This window comes from Pleurodeles waltl, chromosome 5 (assembly GCF_031143425.1).
Source record: "Pleurodeles waltl isolate 20211129_DDA chromosome 5, aPleWal1.hap1.20221129, whole genome shotgun sequence".
Lineage (NCBI taxonomy): Eukaryota > Metazoa > Chordata > Amphibia > Caudata > Salamandridae > Pleurodeles > Pleurodeles waltl.
The window spans coordinates 465,028,147-465,041,570 of NC_090444.1; the positions used below are offsets into that span (position 1 = coordinate 465,028,147).

General features: G+C 44.0%; 1 protein-coding gene across 1 annotated transcript in view; it reads right to left on the bottom strand.

Annotated features, from left to right (window-relative positions):
• Positions 1-13,424, bottom strand: part of DNAAF10 (dynein axonemal assembly factor 10) — a 101,088-nt gene that overhangs the window by 7,504 nt on the left and 80,160 nt on the right. The window contains exons 4-6 of the mRNA XM_069234276.1: positions 9,416-9,517; positions 8,431-8,546; positions 5,710-5,844 (exon numbers count right to left, since the gene is read on the bottom strand). Coding sequence (XP_069090377.1) covers positions 5,710-5,844; positions 8,431-8,546; positions 9,416-9,517 — 353 coding nt within the window. The remainder of the gene's footprint in view (positions 1-5,709; positions 5,845-8,430; positions 8,547-9,415; positions 9,518-13,424) is intronic.

The window sequence follows — 13,424 nt, forward strand, 5'->3', positions numbered from 1 at the left end:
TATGGGTACAATGACCTCTTTACACAAGGAAAGTGGTAACTGGCCCAGAGACAGAGTCATTACACACTGCAAGTAGGTGGGGAGCTAGGAGTGAGGCATATTCCTTGTAAAAGGATGTGATGAGCCCATCCAGGCCTGTCGCTTTGTTCCCTGGCATGCTCTGAATTACCAGAATTATCTCTAACACCGTAAAGGGGGCATCAAGGCACATGCAATGCACATAGTCTAGCCAGAGAAGTTGGAGTGTTTTAAAAAAAAGCATCATGGATCACCGTGTCTGGAATCGTATAGGTATGGTATAAATCAGAGTAGAAGGATGTCATGACCTGATCTTGTCAGGTTTCATATGAGCTAACTGCTCGTCATTGTTGAGTTCCATAATTTGCGAGCTAATCCATGGCTTATGGAGAAGGCTCATCAGGGTCTTACCGAAATGTTTCCCTCACTGTAGCACCTCGCCCTGCCTCCCTGTTGAGCTAGACAGGCTCTCTAATTGCCTCCTCCTCGTATTGGGATGGCACAAGTGTCTGATGTTCTGGTTCCGAAGAATTCTAACCCAAGTGTGCGTATATCTGTTTCAAATGTGGAGAGTTGCATACGGATGGCCATGCTTTGCTATGCTATGCTATGCAAATGCCCCAGATGACAACTTTAAATGCCTCCCAAAAAGTGGACGGGGAGGTAACCAAGACCTTGTTGTGTACAAAGAAGTCAAGGATGGCCGTCCGAATTTTATAACGGAAGACACCATCTCTAAGGGCGCGTGGAGCTAATCTCTAGGGGAAGGACTTTGGAGCGTGGGGAGGGGATTATTGTCCATGTGTGATTGGAAAGAATTCTAGAGAGGTGAGTAACATAGCATTTGTGGTCTAAGTGAGGGCGTCCCACATAAGCAGCCAGTAGTCTATTCTGAACCTGGTGTTATTTGTGGAAGTAATACAGGTGCCCTAAGTCCTGTTGGCATGACGCAAGCGGCAGACATCCTGGGGAGAGTTATCACACATAAGCGTAATGAAGCTGAGCAGCTGCACACGGATGGGGCCACTTAGTGTCGATGGATCTATCCACAGCGTGATCTAGAAATACTTTAAAATCCCCGCCCCATATAGCTGTGCCAGAGCCCATCGTAATAATTAAGCACAAGACCTCCACAAAGAATTCCGGGAATCAGTATTTGGCACGTAGATCAAGGCTAGGATCACTGGGAGATTATGCAACATGCAAAGTATTATTAAAAATCTGTTGTTTGTCTCGTAGAGCCTATCGTGAGTGCCAGTGTAACCCTTTGTAAAGAAGCATAGCTGTACCCTGAGCATAGTTAAGAGTATAGGGAGGCAAGCATCTCCGCAATCCATCCAGACCGGAGATGAGGGACAGTCACCAGGGTCAAATGGAGCTTTTGGAAAAAGCAGATATCTGTGTGGTATCTGTTGAGCTATGCGTGCACTAGGCGTGCTTTGTGCCTGTCATTGAGTCCCCGAATATTCCAGGTCAAGCATTTGATTGATGTCATCTGTGATTGGGGGATAAGGGAGTAAATCAGTCGCATTTCTCGAGGGGAGGGGGCATGTGATGCTTTGGTGTATCTGTTAGGGGCTTGGGGAGTCTCTCTTATGGAGTGTAAGGCATGCAAGTCAAACTAGGAAAACAACAAAGATCCCACCTACCACCCCCACTTCAACCCGCTAAACTGGTTGAAAAGCTCTATCCCACCCGCCACCTAAGCCCATGTCCCAGTAACAGCACAGCACAATGGGAAACATCCATCGGGGTGACAAAGAACCAAGTGAACGACCAAGTCGACAACTGACCAGGTGGCCGAAGGAACAGGAGAAGAACCCCATACAGGGGCCGGTGCAGGAAGCAAAACACTCAGGACAGGTGGAGCCAGTAGCCCAAGTCCAAGCCAGGTATCCACACCCATGTCAGGAGAGACTAACAAAGCTGCGTAGGTATATTCCAAGGTTGGAGAGGCCCACACACATCCGCCGCGGACAGCATGGTATATCTCAGGGTGGCAGCACCTGGGCAACTAATCATTATCACAGAGGCGACTGTCTTCAGTAGATGCAGGATCTGATGGGGAATTTGTTTTTAGTGTTTACCAGCTTCTGGGAGAATTTCATAGCAGCCTTGGGGTCTGTGAAGTAATGCTGCTTGAAACCGAGATGAATGTGCAATCAGGCCAGATAGAGTAGGGGGGTATACTACCTCAGATTTTGAAAGGAGGCATTTCACTGGTAAGAATTCCCAGCGGGCAGCCTGCACCACGAGGATGAATTTGGGGTACAAAGAAATGTTACTCCCCTTATGGTGAACGGTGCGTAGCTCCCTGGCAAGTCTAATCATGTGGCACTGTAGTTAAGAAGTCTAGCCACAATGGGTCTTGCCAGTGCACCAGGTGAAGAACACGGGCCCAGTGCCCGGTATGCGCCCTCAACAATGAAGACCGGTGAGAGTGTACCCGAACAGGGAGTGGAGCATGTGTTCAATATAGGTTTCCATTTTATCGTTGACGTTTGACTCAAGGGCTCCTAAAATACAGAGGGTGTTGGACCTAGAGCGCACCTCGAGGTCCTAATTTTTTTTAGCTTGATGACCTCCAGCCCTTCCTCCATGCGGAGGAGATGTTCGCTAGTGGTGGCGTGCGAGTCTTCCAAATCGGAAATGCGTGTTTGCAGGTGGTCAAGGTGGTCGTCACACTTAGAGTAACTCTTTAATGCGGTCAATTGTACTGGTCCGTAAGTCTATTTTGGTGTCATTGATGCATAGGCAGTTTTTCACATCGACCAGCATCTCCTTGATGTCGAGGTCCTGCATACTCAGCCCCGGAGTCGGTTCGGCAGGAGCCTTAGTCCGGATCTGTCATATCCAATTGCCTTTTGCCATCAAAATCCAGTTTAGATTGCCGACGGTCCTCACTGCCCTTGTTGAGGAGGTGAATCTCGCCTCTCCTTATGTCCACATGCCCAGGACTGGGAGGCCACAAGCAGAACCAGTCATCACCTTGAGCCAGGGGTAAGAGAGGATACCAATATCTAGCCTCACAACACCTCACAGAAGCCCAGGGGAGCAATGCAGTTCACATCTCCAGGCAGCAGCAATACATGGGGCTGTCGTCCCTCATACCTCTGTCTCCGTCCCCCACACCACCAGGTCCTGACTCACCATGGGTCCCGTGGCAGAGACGACCGGGGGCAGGAGCAGACCCAACCTGGGGGCAGGGGGCAGTGGGGTTGTAGGGTTCCAGCAGGCATCACAGTTGATACCCAAACTCTGAGCGCAAGGAAGGGGAACTTACAGTCCAGGATCGTCCCCAACGCACAAGCCATCACCCCAAATATCCGAGAGCAAGAATAGTCACCTGAGGCAGTGAGTTATCCCAAGCGGGCTGGGTCAGACATCTCCAGATGGCACCTCCCACCAGATCCACCTGGCACCCGCCTCCAGATTGAGGCAAGGGAGCTGCAGGCAGAACCTCCCAGGAGCGTGGAAGCTGCGTCATGCCTGGCCCCCTCCACAACCCAAGCACACCTGAGGTCTCAGGGCTGGGCCTAGTCACTTTCAGCACAGACTCTGTAGCCTTCTCCAGGGACTGATGTCAACCTTTCCTGCAACCAAGAGGGGAAGGGTCTCTCTGCTAAAGCAGCGGCCTACAAGGCCACATTGAGAGCGCAGTCCAGGCTCAGCACGGTGAAAGAGGTCAGGTGCGTTCAGCCAAACAAGGGCCGCCCGGCGAGGAAACAAAGAGCCCAGCTGTCATCATGCCTGTGTATGCCCTAGCACTGCGAATTACTGCTGGACTGATTCAACAGTCGGTGGAGCATCACTAGATGGTGGCCATCTTTCTGCCGGGCTCTCAGGCACCCCCCCAATTGTGGGCAAACACTTTAAGCCCCTGTGGCTCATGGCCTGTGTCTGTCACAATTCTGGGAGTGCTTCGGGGTAATTCAGTTTGCAGTGTGCATGCTCATTGCTCCTCACACAAAACCTATCACTCAGATTTAACATATGGTCATGCGCACAACAATAATGAACGAAGAACGGTCTTTGGTTCTGGATGTACATGCTCCACTTTGCTGCTTTAGTGCGAGTTCCTTCCGTCATACTTTCACAGGGACAATGAGAGCACTTAGACGAAATTAGAATTTGTGTGATGGTGGGGTAACAGGAATGGGGATGGATTTGGGCAGTGAAAGATGTAACTTACAACTGTTGTAGGGGGCTGACCCCAAATTTCAGAGATATGCAGGAAGTGGAAATTCTATGCTGTTACTAGTTGAGGGAAACAGCCATATTATGTACCAGTTATCTGGTTTAAGAGAAACTGGTTCACTGGGGCATCAAGTAAGACCAATAATAAAAAACACAGTGCAAGCATTTCTCCTTAGAATAGGGCTGCACGGATGAAATATGTATGCTTAATCCAGCTTCCAAAATACCTTGTCAATGGTAGAATGATATGCTAAATTGTACGAATTGGGAAATCAATATAGATCTTTAAAGACTTTACCTTATTTTAGTCCTCAATAAGTTGGACTCTACCCCTCCAAGGAACTTCTACTGTCCCCTGAGCCGTCCTGAGTGATCCAAGATTAGAATTGGATATGCCATAGTCCTTTTGGACATAACCAAAGACCATGCTATTGAGCTTAATCTCCTTCAAGAGATTAGGTAGGGAAATACAGTACTTCAGTACTACAGTTTTCCATCATTGCTCACTAGTCACTCATGTATTGGTAATATCCACTTGCTCCTCCTGCATTCGGCGCTCTCAGGCAGAGTGCCCCGGGGATCCCCTCAGCTTCCCAGCAACGTCTTTCCCACTTTATGAGAAACTGAGGCTTTCACTTGCATATGTAAGCTGACAGAAGGTTCTCTTCCAGCTGAACGTAGACCTGGGTACAGCTCCAGCAACATTCACTCGCCTATTTTGGACAATCAAGATAGGATGGGCTAGCAGTGGAGTAAAATAAGCACTGACAAAACATTTATCACCGCTGATTATGGCATTATGTCAGTCCTATCTTCTGCACCCTGTTCTATCAACTGGTAGAAGTTGTTAAGAACCCCAGGGTCACCATTAATTCTATACTTTCAATCGACCTGCAGATTTCTGCAGTTTGCCTGTTTTTCTATCTGAAGACTTCACAGTGGATTTTCTGCCTCATGTAATCTGAGCGGGTCAGGAACTTTCTGTGCTTGCAGGTGTATGACTGAACTATTGGATTTCCTGTTACCACTGTTTCCCAATAATTTTTCGAGATATCAAGAAGTATTTTAGAAATTACTAGTAGGTCCACAGATTTGCCTCTGACACCTCCATGTTATTCCCCATCTTCTCTAGGATTTAGTTTAAGGAGCTGTGGATTATACACAGGTCAAGCACCCCCCATACCTCTAAATCGTTGTGAAGATCAAACTAATCCACTTCTTTAGTCCCAATACCTCGTGCTTTTGAGGTTATGTGGATACTGTAGGCAATACATTTTTGATAGATCCTTCTCGGTTCTTGACCTTACTGGCCAACCTCCTTCTTCACTCAGCTTCATTCAGGTTCTTATCACTTTAAGGACAACAAAAATCCTACGTTGCCTCAACTCACTATAGTACTTGCAGATCGAAGTTTGTAAAATTCATCTAACTGAAACCCATCTTTATGTAGGCACACTATAAAGAAAGATACTAAAATTATTTAGTTTTGTATACCTTTTCTACAAGGGAAGCAAAGCCTTTGTTTGGATGCTGGGTTCTCATGTCAAAAACATGAAATTTCCCTTCTAATGAAGTGGCCACCAGTTTATTCATTATTATATCCTTCCTGTCGAACTCAACGCTGCAAACCTGCAAAACAGAAGCATATATAAGTACACATCAAAAAACAAGGCAAAGACAAAAACATTCGATTAGTTCTGAAAAAAGACGCTGCAGGAAGAAGGTATGGCAGCAAGAAGAAGGTTGAGATTCATTAATATTTTGGAAGGAATGAAATGACAGCTTTTAGGAATATCCTTTGTGATATGATCTATGAATTTAACTGCTGTGGTCAATACTGTGTTATCAATAGGACCTTGAGAAATAATACACTCCCAAATATGCATCTCACTTTCATGTTTGCAATTGCTCTGATTCAAATATGACTTTAATTATGAACTTTAGAAATGTGTGCATGTTCCAGCTTGACTTTGGCTGCAGTAGGTTGTGCAAAGTCAGCCTGCACACAGCTGTATAAAGAGACTGAAGGAGAAACCAAAAGTGAGTAGTTTGATATGAATCCTATGTTTTGTCTCTATAGGGTGAGGTATTTCTCATCAAGTGATCTCTGTTTCTCAGCTTTTGAAATACTTCTTGAACAGAATTAAGTATTTTAGTCTAGCCAACAGAATGTGAAATGTTCCAGAGAAGTCTGACTGGGAGGATGGATTCGGTTCTGTTAAAGTCGATGCAAAAATAATCTATAAACTAATGGTTTTCACATTTCACCAATGTTCTGCAATCTGAGCTACCCTTCAGCTTAGTTCCACCTTTACAGCACTTCCCGTCGGCTTTAATATCCATTCTCTATTGCATCCTTTTCAGTGAATTGTAGCTACACTCACTCTTCTCAATTAATTTAACCCTAACCCCCCTAATTCTTATTATTACATGGTCTACTCACCCACAGAGGTTCAACAGTAGGCCTAAGTCATGATGATCAAAGACTCTGGCCCATAAACTGTAAAAATGTCTATCCTAACACCCTGATCATTCATCATCATGGCCACAAACCTTCCATTGCAATGGTCACTGGGCTCTGGAACTCTCAAAATGCTTGTAAATCTCTGTAACCTCCCTCAGTTCATGAGCCAATGTAAGTTTCTGCATCGTAGGGTCCTCACTGATAGCCATACATTTGAATAATTCCATGGTGCCTGCGTGGACATAAGAGCATTTTTTCATATGTGCACATTGTCCATAAATATAAAAATGTAGGGTGCCAGTGTCCATATGTATGTTAGATTAACAGAACTCTGTAGGGGCCTATCAGAGTTGATTTTGTTCCTCCATGTAGTATTTTACATTAAACAAATATCCATGTCAGTACTGCATCATGTATATACTACCATTTTAAGTTGACATGTATTGTCTATCACGTAAGTGGGAGGTGGCGTGGAATAATGGATACGAGAGAGGGCTCATGTTGAGTTCTAAATAGCAATAGAAAAGCATTTATGTTCACACTTTAACTCAGCAGGGAGCTCACCATTTTATGGCATCAATTTAGAAAACTGTCTATCTGGCATGTGACAAGCCTCGTCATAAACAGAGTCCTTTATTTTAAAAATTCAAAAGTGTAGATGTTTGAAGATATTTGTAAATAGTATAAATGCATGAGAAGCACGCCATTGGCAAGAGATTGATGTGATGTGAATAACACTGCAGAACGCCCAATTAGGAAGATATTCCACTGACCCCCATCCATCAGATTTTTACAAAGAGGTGAGGAATGTAACCAAAAGAACTTCTTGAATCAGTAGCAGGGTTGGATGGAAGAGGGTTGGAGGTGGGAGGGGCAAGCATTTCCAACTTTCAGGAAAAGTTGAAGGATGACCTTTACCAAAGACCGGAAAGATGCCAGAGGCAGATCCCTTCAAAGAAATAAAAAGATAGACTGCTTACTGAGCTAGAAGACTCCAGTTCTACATACTTCACAGAATAGGAATGATTTTTAAAGTTTATGACTGCGTTATTTCAGGGATAAGTAAGCTAAACTAGTCATCCTCTAGGATCACCATGTGAGTGGCATGTACTCAGGGGCGTAGGAGAGGGCCACCGGCAGTACTCTAGCTAGGCCAAAGTGTACAGTGCGGCTCCAGCGGGTATAGGGCAAGGTATACAGAGGTCAAAGCCCATATGGCTTTATATGCTATAGTTTATATGTGGGTAAGAAATTGGCCTAGATGTAGTAGACTCCCCTATTACACCTGTTCTAATACTCAATAAATGAACACGTGGATCTAACAAAAAGTGAAGCATAGTGGTCAAAATAGGTCGGTAAGGCATTTCTCAGAAGAGAAAACCTTGCCATTCTTAGCTGACAGAACTTTGTAATTTGCACGGGAATTAATGTTTTGTTATATTGCCAGCTTTAAAAGCACTTAATGCAGCGCCGAGGTACATTAAAGCTGTGGGAATTAGGCAGGAAAGGAAGAAGCCTTATGAATAAAATATCTTCAGCAAAATGCATGTACTCATAAAGGAAGCACACTGAAGAGGTGTTTGCAGGCTTCAGCAATACATAGAAGATATAGTGCATGGGCGTGAGTAGTGGATGCTTATTCTCACACATCAGACTGTGTACAGATCACAGTACATGATAAAGGTGTAACAATTTAAAGATAAACTTTATATTCCCACATAATATAACAATGCAGTGTTCTGGAATCTTACCCCATTCTTAATGTTTGTTTCCCACCGAAGAGACATGGTTCTTAGGTCAAACAGCTTAATATCACCATTGTCATATCCTGCACACACAGCACGTTCTTGTTGATTACATGCATGTCCTAGTGTGAAAGAAGCATATTTCATGAAGTCATTAGAGATTCTGGAAGTGTTTCCCCGATTTCCTGCTGATGTCATTCAGACTAAATACGCCAAAGAAATAAGGACCAACAGCAGACCCTGTTTTTGAGAACAGTGGTGCCACCCAGTGAAAACCAGAAATGGCACAATACGTATTTTGCAAGTTAAAATATCGGAGAACTGTTCATCTAGTCAACAAAATAAACAACTGTGGTTTAACATGTTTATAATGAATGTAAGACTGCAACAGCTGTGAAAGAACCAGTGGCTACATATTAGTAGAGTGTAACCGTGATCTGATGCCTTGCAATAAAGACAGCTTACTGAGCTGTGCACCGGTTGTGGACATTTGATCTGGAGATCACACAAAGACATGTTGGTTGGGTACGTGAACTGGGCATTCCATTTCGATAAGGCAAGTCTTTTTTTAGTCTATAAAAAGAGCTTCGGCAAATGCAGCTTATAATGGGCAGATTGTTGTTATTGTACAGAAATGTGTGGGTTCTTCATTACTGCAGAACATCAAATCAGCTCCCACAAAGATACAACACATCAGAGAACATGAAAGTATGTGCATGCGGGCAATTTTCTCACTTAGCTAAACAGGCCAACTGGTTTAGCCCCAAATTTAGATCCTTCCCTTTTATGTGTGAAAAACTGAACAAACTTTTTTGTTGTGTCATAGTATGTGAGAAACAAAAGCATACGGGACAGTGTGAAGGAAGATCAGCTGACATGTAATTTGATAAACAGTATTAACTGTTGGACCTAGAGTGTAGCAAGCAAATGAATGTTCTGCATATTTCACAATGATGAACTTAAGTCAAAGTGAAGCAAATAAATTACCTACCGAATGCTACAGTCCAACAGTCTCTCTTTGTTTCGCCTTCCCCAGGTTCCATGTTGGCAACAGGTATGCCTTTTTGTCTAGTATCCCATACCTTCACAGTTCCTGTAATTACAGAGGCAGTAAACACCAACATTTAATGAGCAGATCAAATCTGTAGAGGTAAATCTGTGTTGGGTTGTCACATGAAAGGTAGGGATATGGGAATATGAGCATGTGGGTCTGGGTATGTTATGGGCATGTTACCACTGCAGGCACCAAAACCATTTTATACACAATTCAAAACTGGAAGCTTACCCAACAATTTGAAAGTCTTATATCTCAAGCCTGTGTCGAAGCAAGGACTTGAGTCGATAAGTCTTTAAACTACAGATGTACTACAAAAGGGGGATTGCTTGTTAAAATGTATTTAATCAGTAAGGGCCAACTAACTTATGGAGTATACTGAGAGAAATAAGTATTTAGGCAACTTGCAAGTACTTTATGCTCAACACAATTCTGAATCATCTCACAGCCACCTGTGATGTTTTCAAAGCACCGGAAGATGGAAATTGAGCTGCCACACACATCCTGCTAGACACAGTACATTATCATCCCACTTTCTTTCTATGCCTCTCCAGCAGAGGTGCCCAGATTAAAACCCTGGGTTGGATCTCCAAGTTCATTTTAGAGCATGTCCAAATCTTTTCTAGTCCTTACATATATTCAAGTCACCCTATCATTTCAGGGGTTCAGCAGGGCTAGGCTACTGCAAAAACGCAATCTCAGTACACTCCCCCACTTCATCTAGTCTATTGGTCCCATCAGCTACAACCAGGCAGATAACAATCAGATTATTCTGATACTAGACCAGTAACTTTATACAGTCACACGAATCCTACTTCTTTCAGTCAATCAAATAACTGAACATTGCTTGAATGTAAGCACCAGGAGAACATGTGGCACTGGGTCCAACATGTGGCCTCACCCAACTATATGTGAATATACAAAGTCTGAAAGCAATCCCGGGCATATACGTCATTGACTCCTTAGGTTAAACGAGAAATCAACTTGTTCTTCAACTCGAAGTCTTTAAAAGATTATTATTTTTCCTGGTATTGCAACTCACTATACTGCTTGTACTTTATTTTCTGGACTTTGTCAACACATTGCATCTAAGAGGGCAATGTGTTTGGAAGACGTCTTCTCTATCTCGAACTACAGGATCGCAAGTCACCTTCCTTGCAAGCACTCCACTAGCTGTCAACTTTTGCACTCCCTCTGTTCTACAAATCAAACCTGTGAGCTTCCCTTTCTTAGAATAGACGGCAAAACAGTGAAATCCTTTGCCACTCTCCATGTGGGGATTTTTTTTTATAAATGACTACGTTTTATTTCGTAGGGCTATCAAATACATGGGTGTTACCTCCTCCAGGTAGCTCTCCTGTATAACTCCCAAGATATTCTTCACCTCCTTGCAAACAAGACCCAACATCGGGACTACTTCATTTGCGGCACTCCATAAATGATTCAAGGGTAAATCAGTGAGTGTACAGGAAATCTTAAAAACAAAACACCCATGCTCCTCCTCCTCTAGCATAACATTTCTGAGACACTGGTTGCATAGAAGCAGTCATGTTAAATTCAACACAATATGAGCACATCTTTGGGCCTCAAACATGATATCCATTTTTTCACATTTAGAACACACACATTCATGCACTTTCTAGCCTGCAGTCTTTCAAGTAGAGGCACGTTTGCAAAACTGTGACACTGATGCACCATGTTATTTGTTCTCACGCAAAACACCACATCGTCATATTAGAAAACATGACACATGCAGATACCAACGATCATACATGCTAAATGTGGAGCAGGGCATTATAATAATGACAATAACGACCGTTTTCTCTTCCTCTGTGGTCCACATGTCTCCTGTGCTCCTAATTCTGAGGTAGTCATACTGGCATTCAACACTGCCATATACAAGAGGCCAACGTCTGTTCCATGAAGTGCCATCCTTCCCCACTTTTTCTAATTCTGCTTGACCCAATATGTTTTTCCCTGTAGGAGACCTGTGTCCCCACTGATGCTGTGCATGTTTATGGATGGTACTCACCAGTACAGCATTACACTCTGTTGGGCAACGTGGGCTCAGCCAAAGAGGTACTATTTCATCACCAGTCACCAGAATCCCCATGACCAGGGAATGACATAACAAGCTGAAACAATTATGTTGAATAAGCTTTTTTTATGTGTAACCCACAGTGCAGGCTGCCTACTGACTCCCCAGTGTAAATGGGTGCAATCAGTCATGATCGGGCCTTAACTCCCCGTGGGTGTTTAAGAGGTATGGCAGAGCAGTTCATAGATGCCAGAGGGGTGGGTTCTCCCAGGTTGGGGGTCGGTGGGGTTTGGAGGGGGGTTACACGTTTGTAAGTACCACCAAAGGTCACGAGGAGATTCATGAGTTTTAGCTGTAGTTAGAGATGCTGTCGCTTATTCTTTATGTCGCCTTGTACTATACTCTCTTTCTACGCTCCCTGCAGTAAACATCATTAGGACAAACACTGGTGTATAGGTCGGATTAGCAATACGTTAATTAGAAGGCTACTTTAATTTCATAGTCTATCTCTATGGATAAAACCAGTTCCAGCAAGTCAGATTGTGGCCTGAAACGTACAACACCTGTGCAAAAAACAGTGTCCGATGCACAGCTAGTGCTACAAACCTACACGAACGAGATAACATGACAGAACACAAGTGTATTTGTAAAGTGCACATTCACTGCCAAAAAGGTATCTTGGGGCTGATGTTAGATGCGGGCTTGCTGTCGAATCACTGTATTATGTGCTGTACGCTGTTGGAGACGCAGTGCCCAAAAACAGACTGACGGGAGAGAAGTAGGTGGGCGCTATCCTACAAAATAAATAAAAAAATCAAACTGACATTATGGTGTATTTGACATCCTCGAGAACCCCTTGTAAAAGTGCAGCTTTGGTAAATGCAGAACACTTAGAAAAAACGATGGAATTATTTGGTTGCTTTGAAATATCTGGGGACAACTTTAGATCCGAGTGGCTCGTTAGCTTGGGTCCACCTGCCACTTTTCCTGCATATGTGCTGGGTCTTTTGGACAGCTGAACTATATACACATGTGCAGAAAAAGGCTGATACCAGGACCAAGGTAATCGGTCTGCCTCTGCTAATGGAAAATGGAATATAATCCATTATTAAGAAAAAGACTGCTGCTGGTGCACCTTGAAAAGATGATGCAGACTGCCTGATGTGCATAGAACCCGCCTTATTTCACCCCTAGAGTCTGACCACCTGCCCTATGTGCTGCTGTGATGGGCTCTAGCCCATGAAGGATGGAAAGCCTAGAAGCTTGTAACGGATGCCCACCCTACCACGGACTGCAACATGAGCGGCTGAAGTGAGTGCAGACCGTCAAGAAGCCTTTTGGGCAGACACCGAAAGTAGCAGAGGGGGCTGCAGGCCTCTCTAACTAGGTTCTCTTGTTTTTTTTTGCCACCCAGTGTATACTGCTAGCGGTTATCCCACTTCACTTTTTCCTTCCCCCCGGACTCAGGTTGCCCACGAAGCGGGAGTCTCTCTAACTGTCAACTGAACAGCGCTGCCGCTGCAACCCCTGTGTAAAGGGCTCATGATTCTGAGTCGCCACTACAATTCCCTTTTTCATGCGTGATCAAAGAGAGACAGTAAGGTGCGGTACAGTTCCAACCCAACACCGTATATACACCATGAGCACACACTGCAAAGAATGAGCAAGACTAATCTGGGAATGCTGTTGCCAGATAAATACCCAACGCCACACTTTGTTTTATATAATTTTCGTCATAGACGTCTACATCTGCTCCAGAAAACATGCATAAAGATATTGAAACATGACTAGAAGATACTGAGTATCAGTAGTTTTTTAAAATAATTGTTATGCTGCTAAATTTCCATACTTGCTGCACATCTTTCTCAACATAATTTAAGTCGTACCTCTTTTATGAATGAAATAACA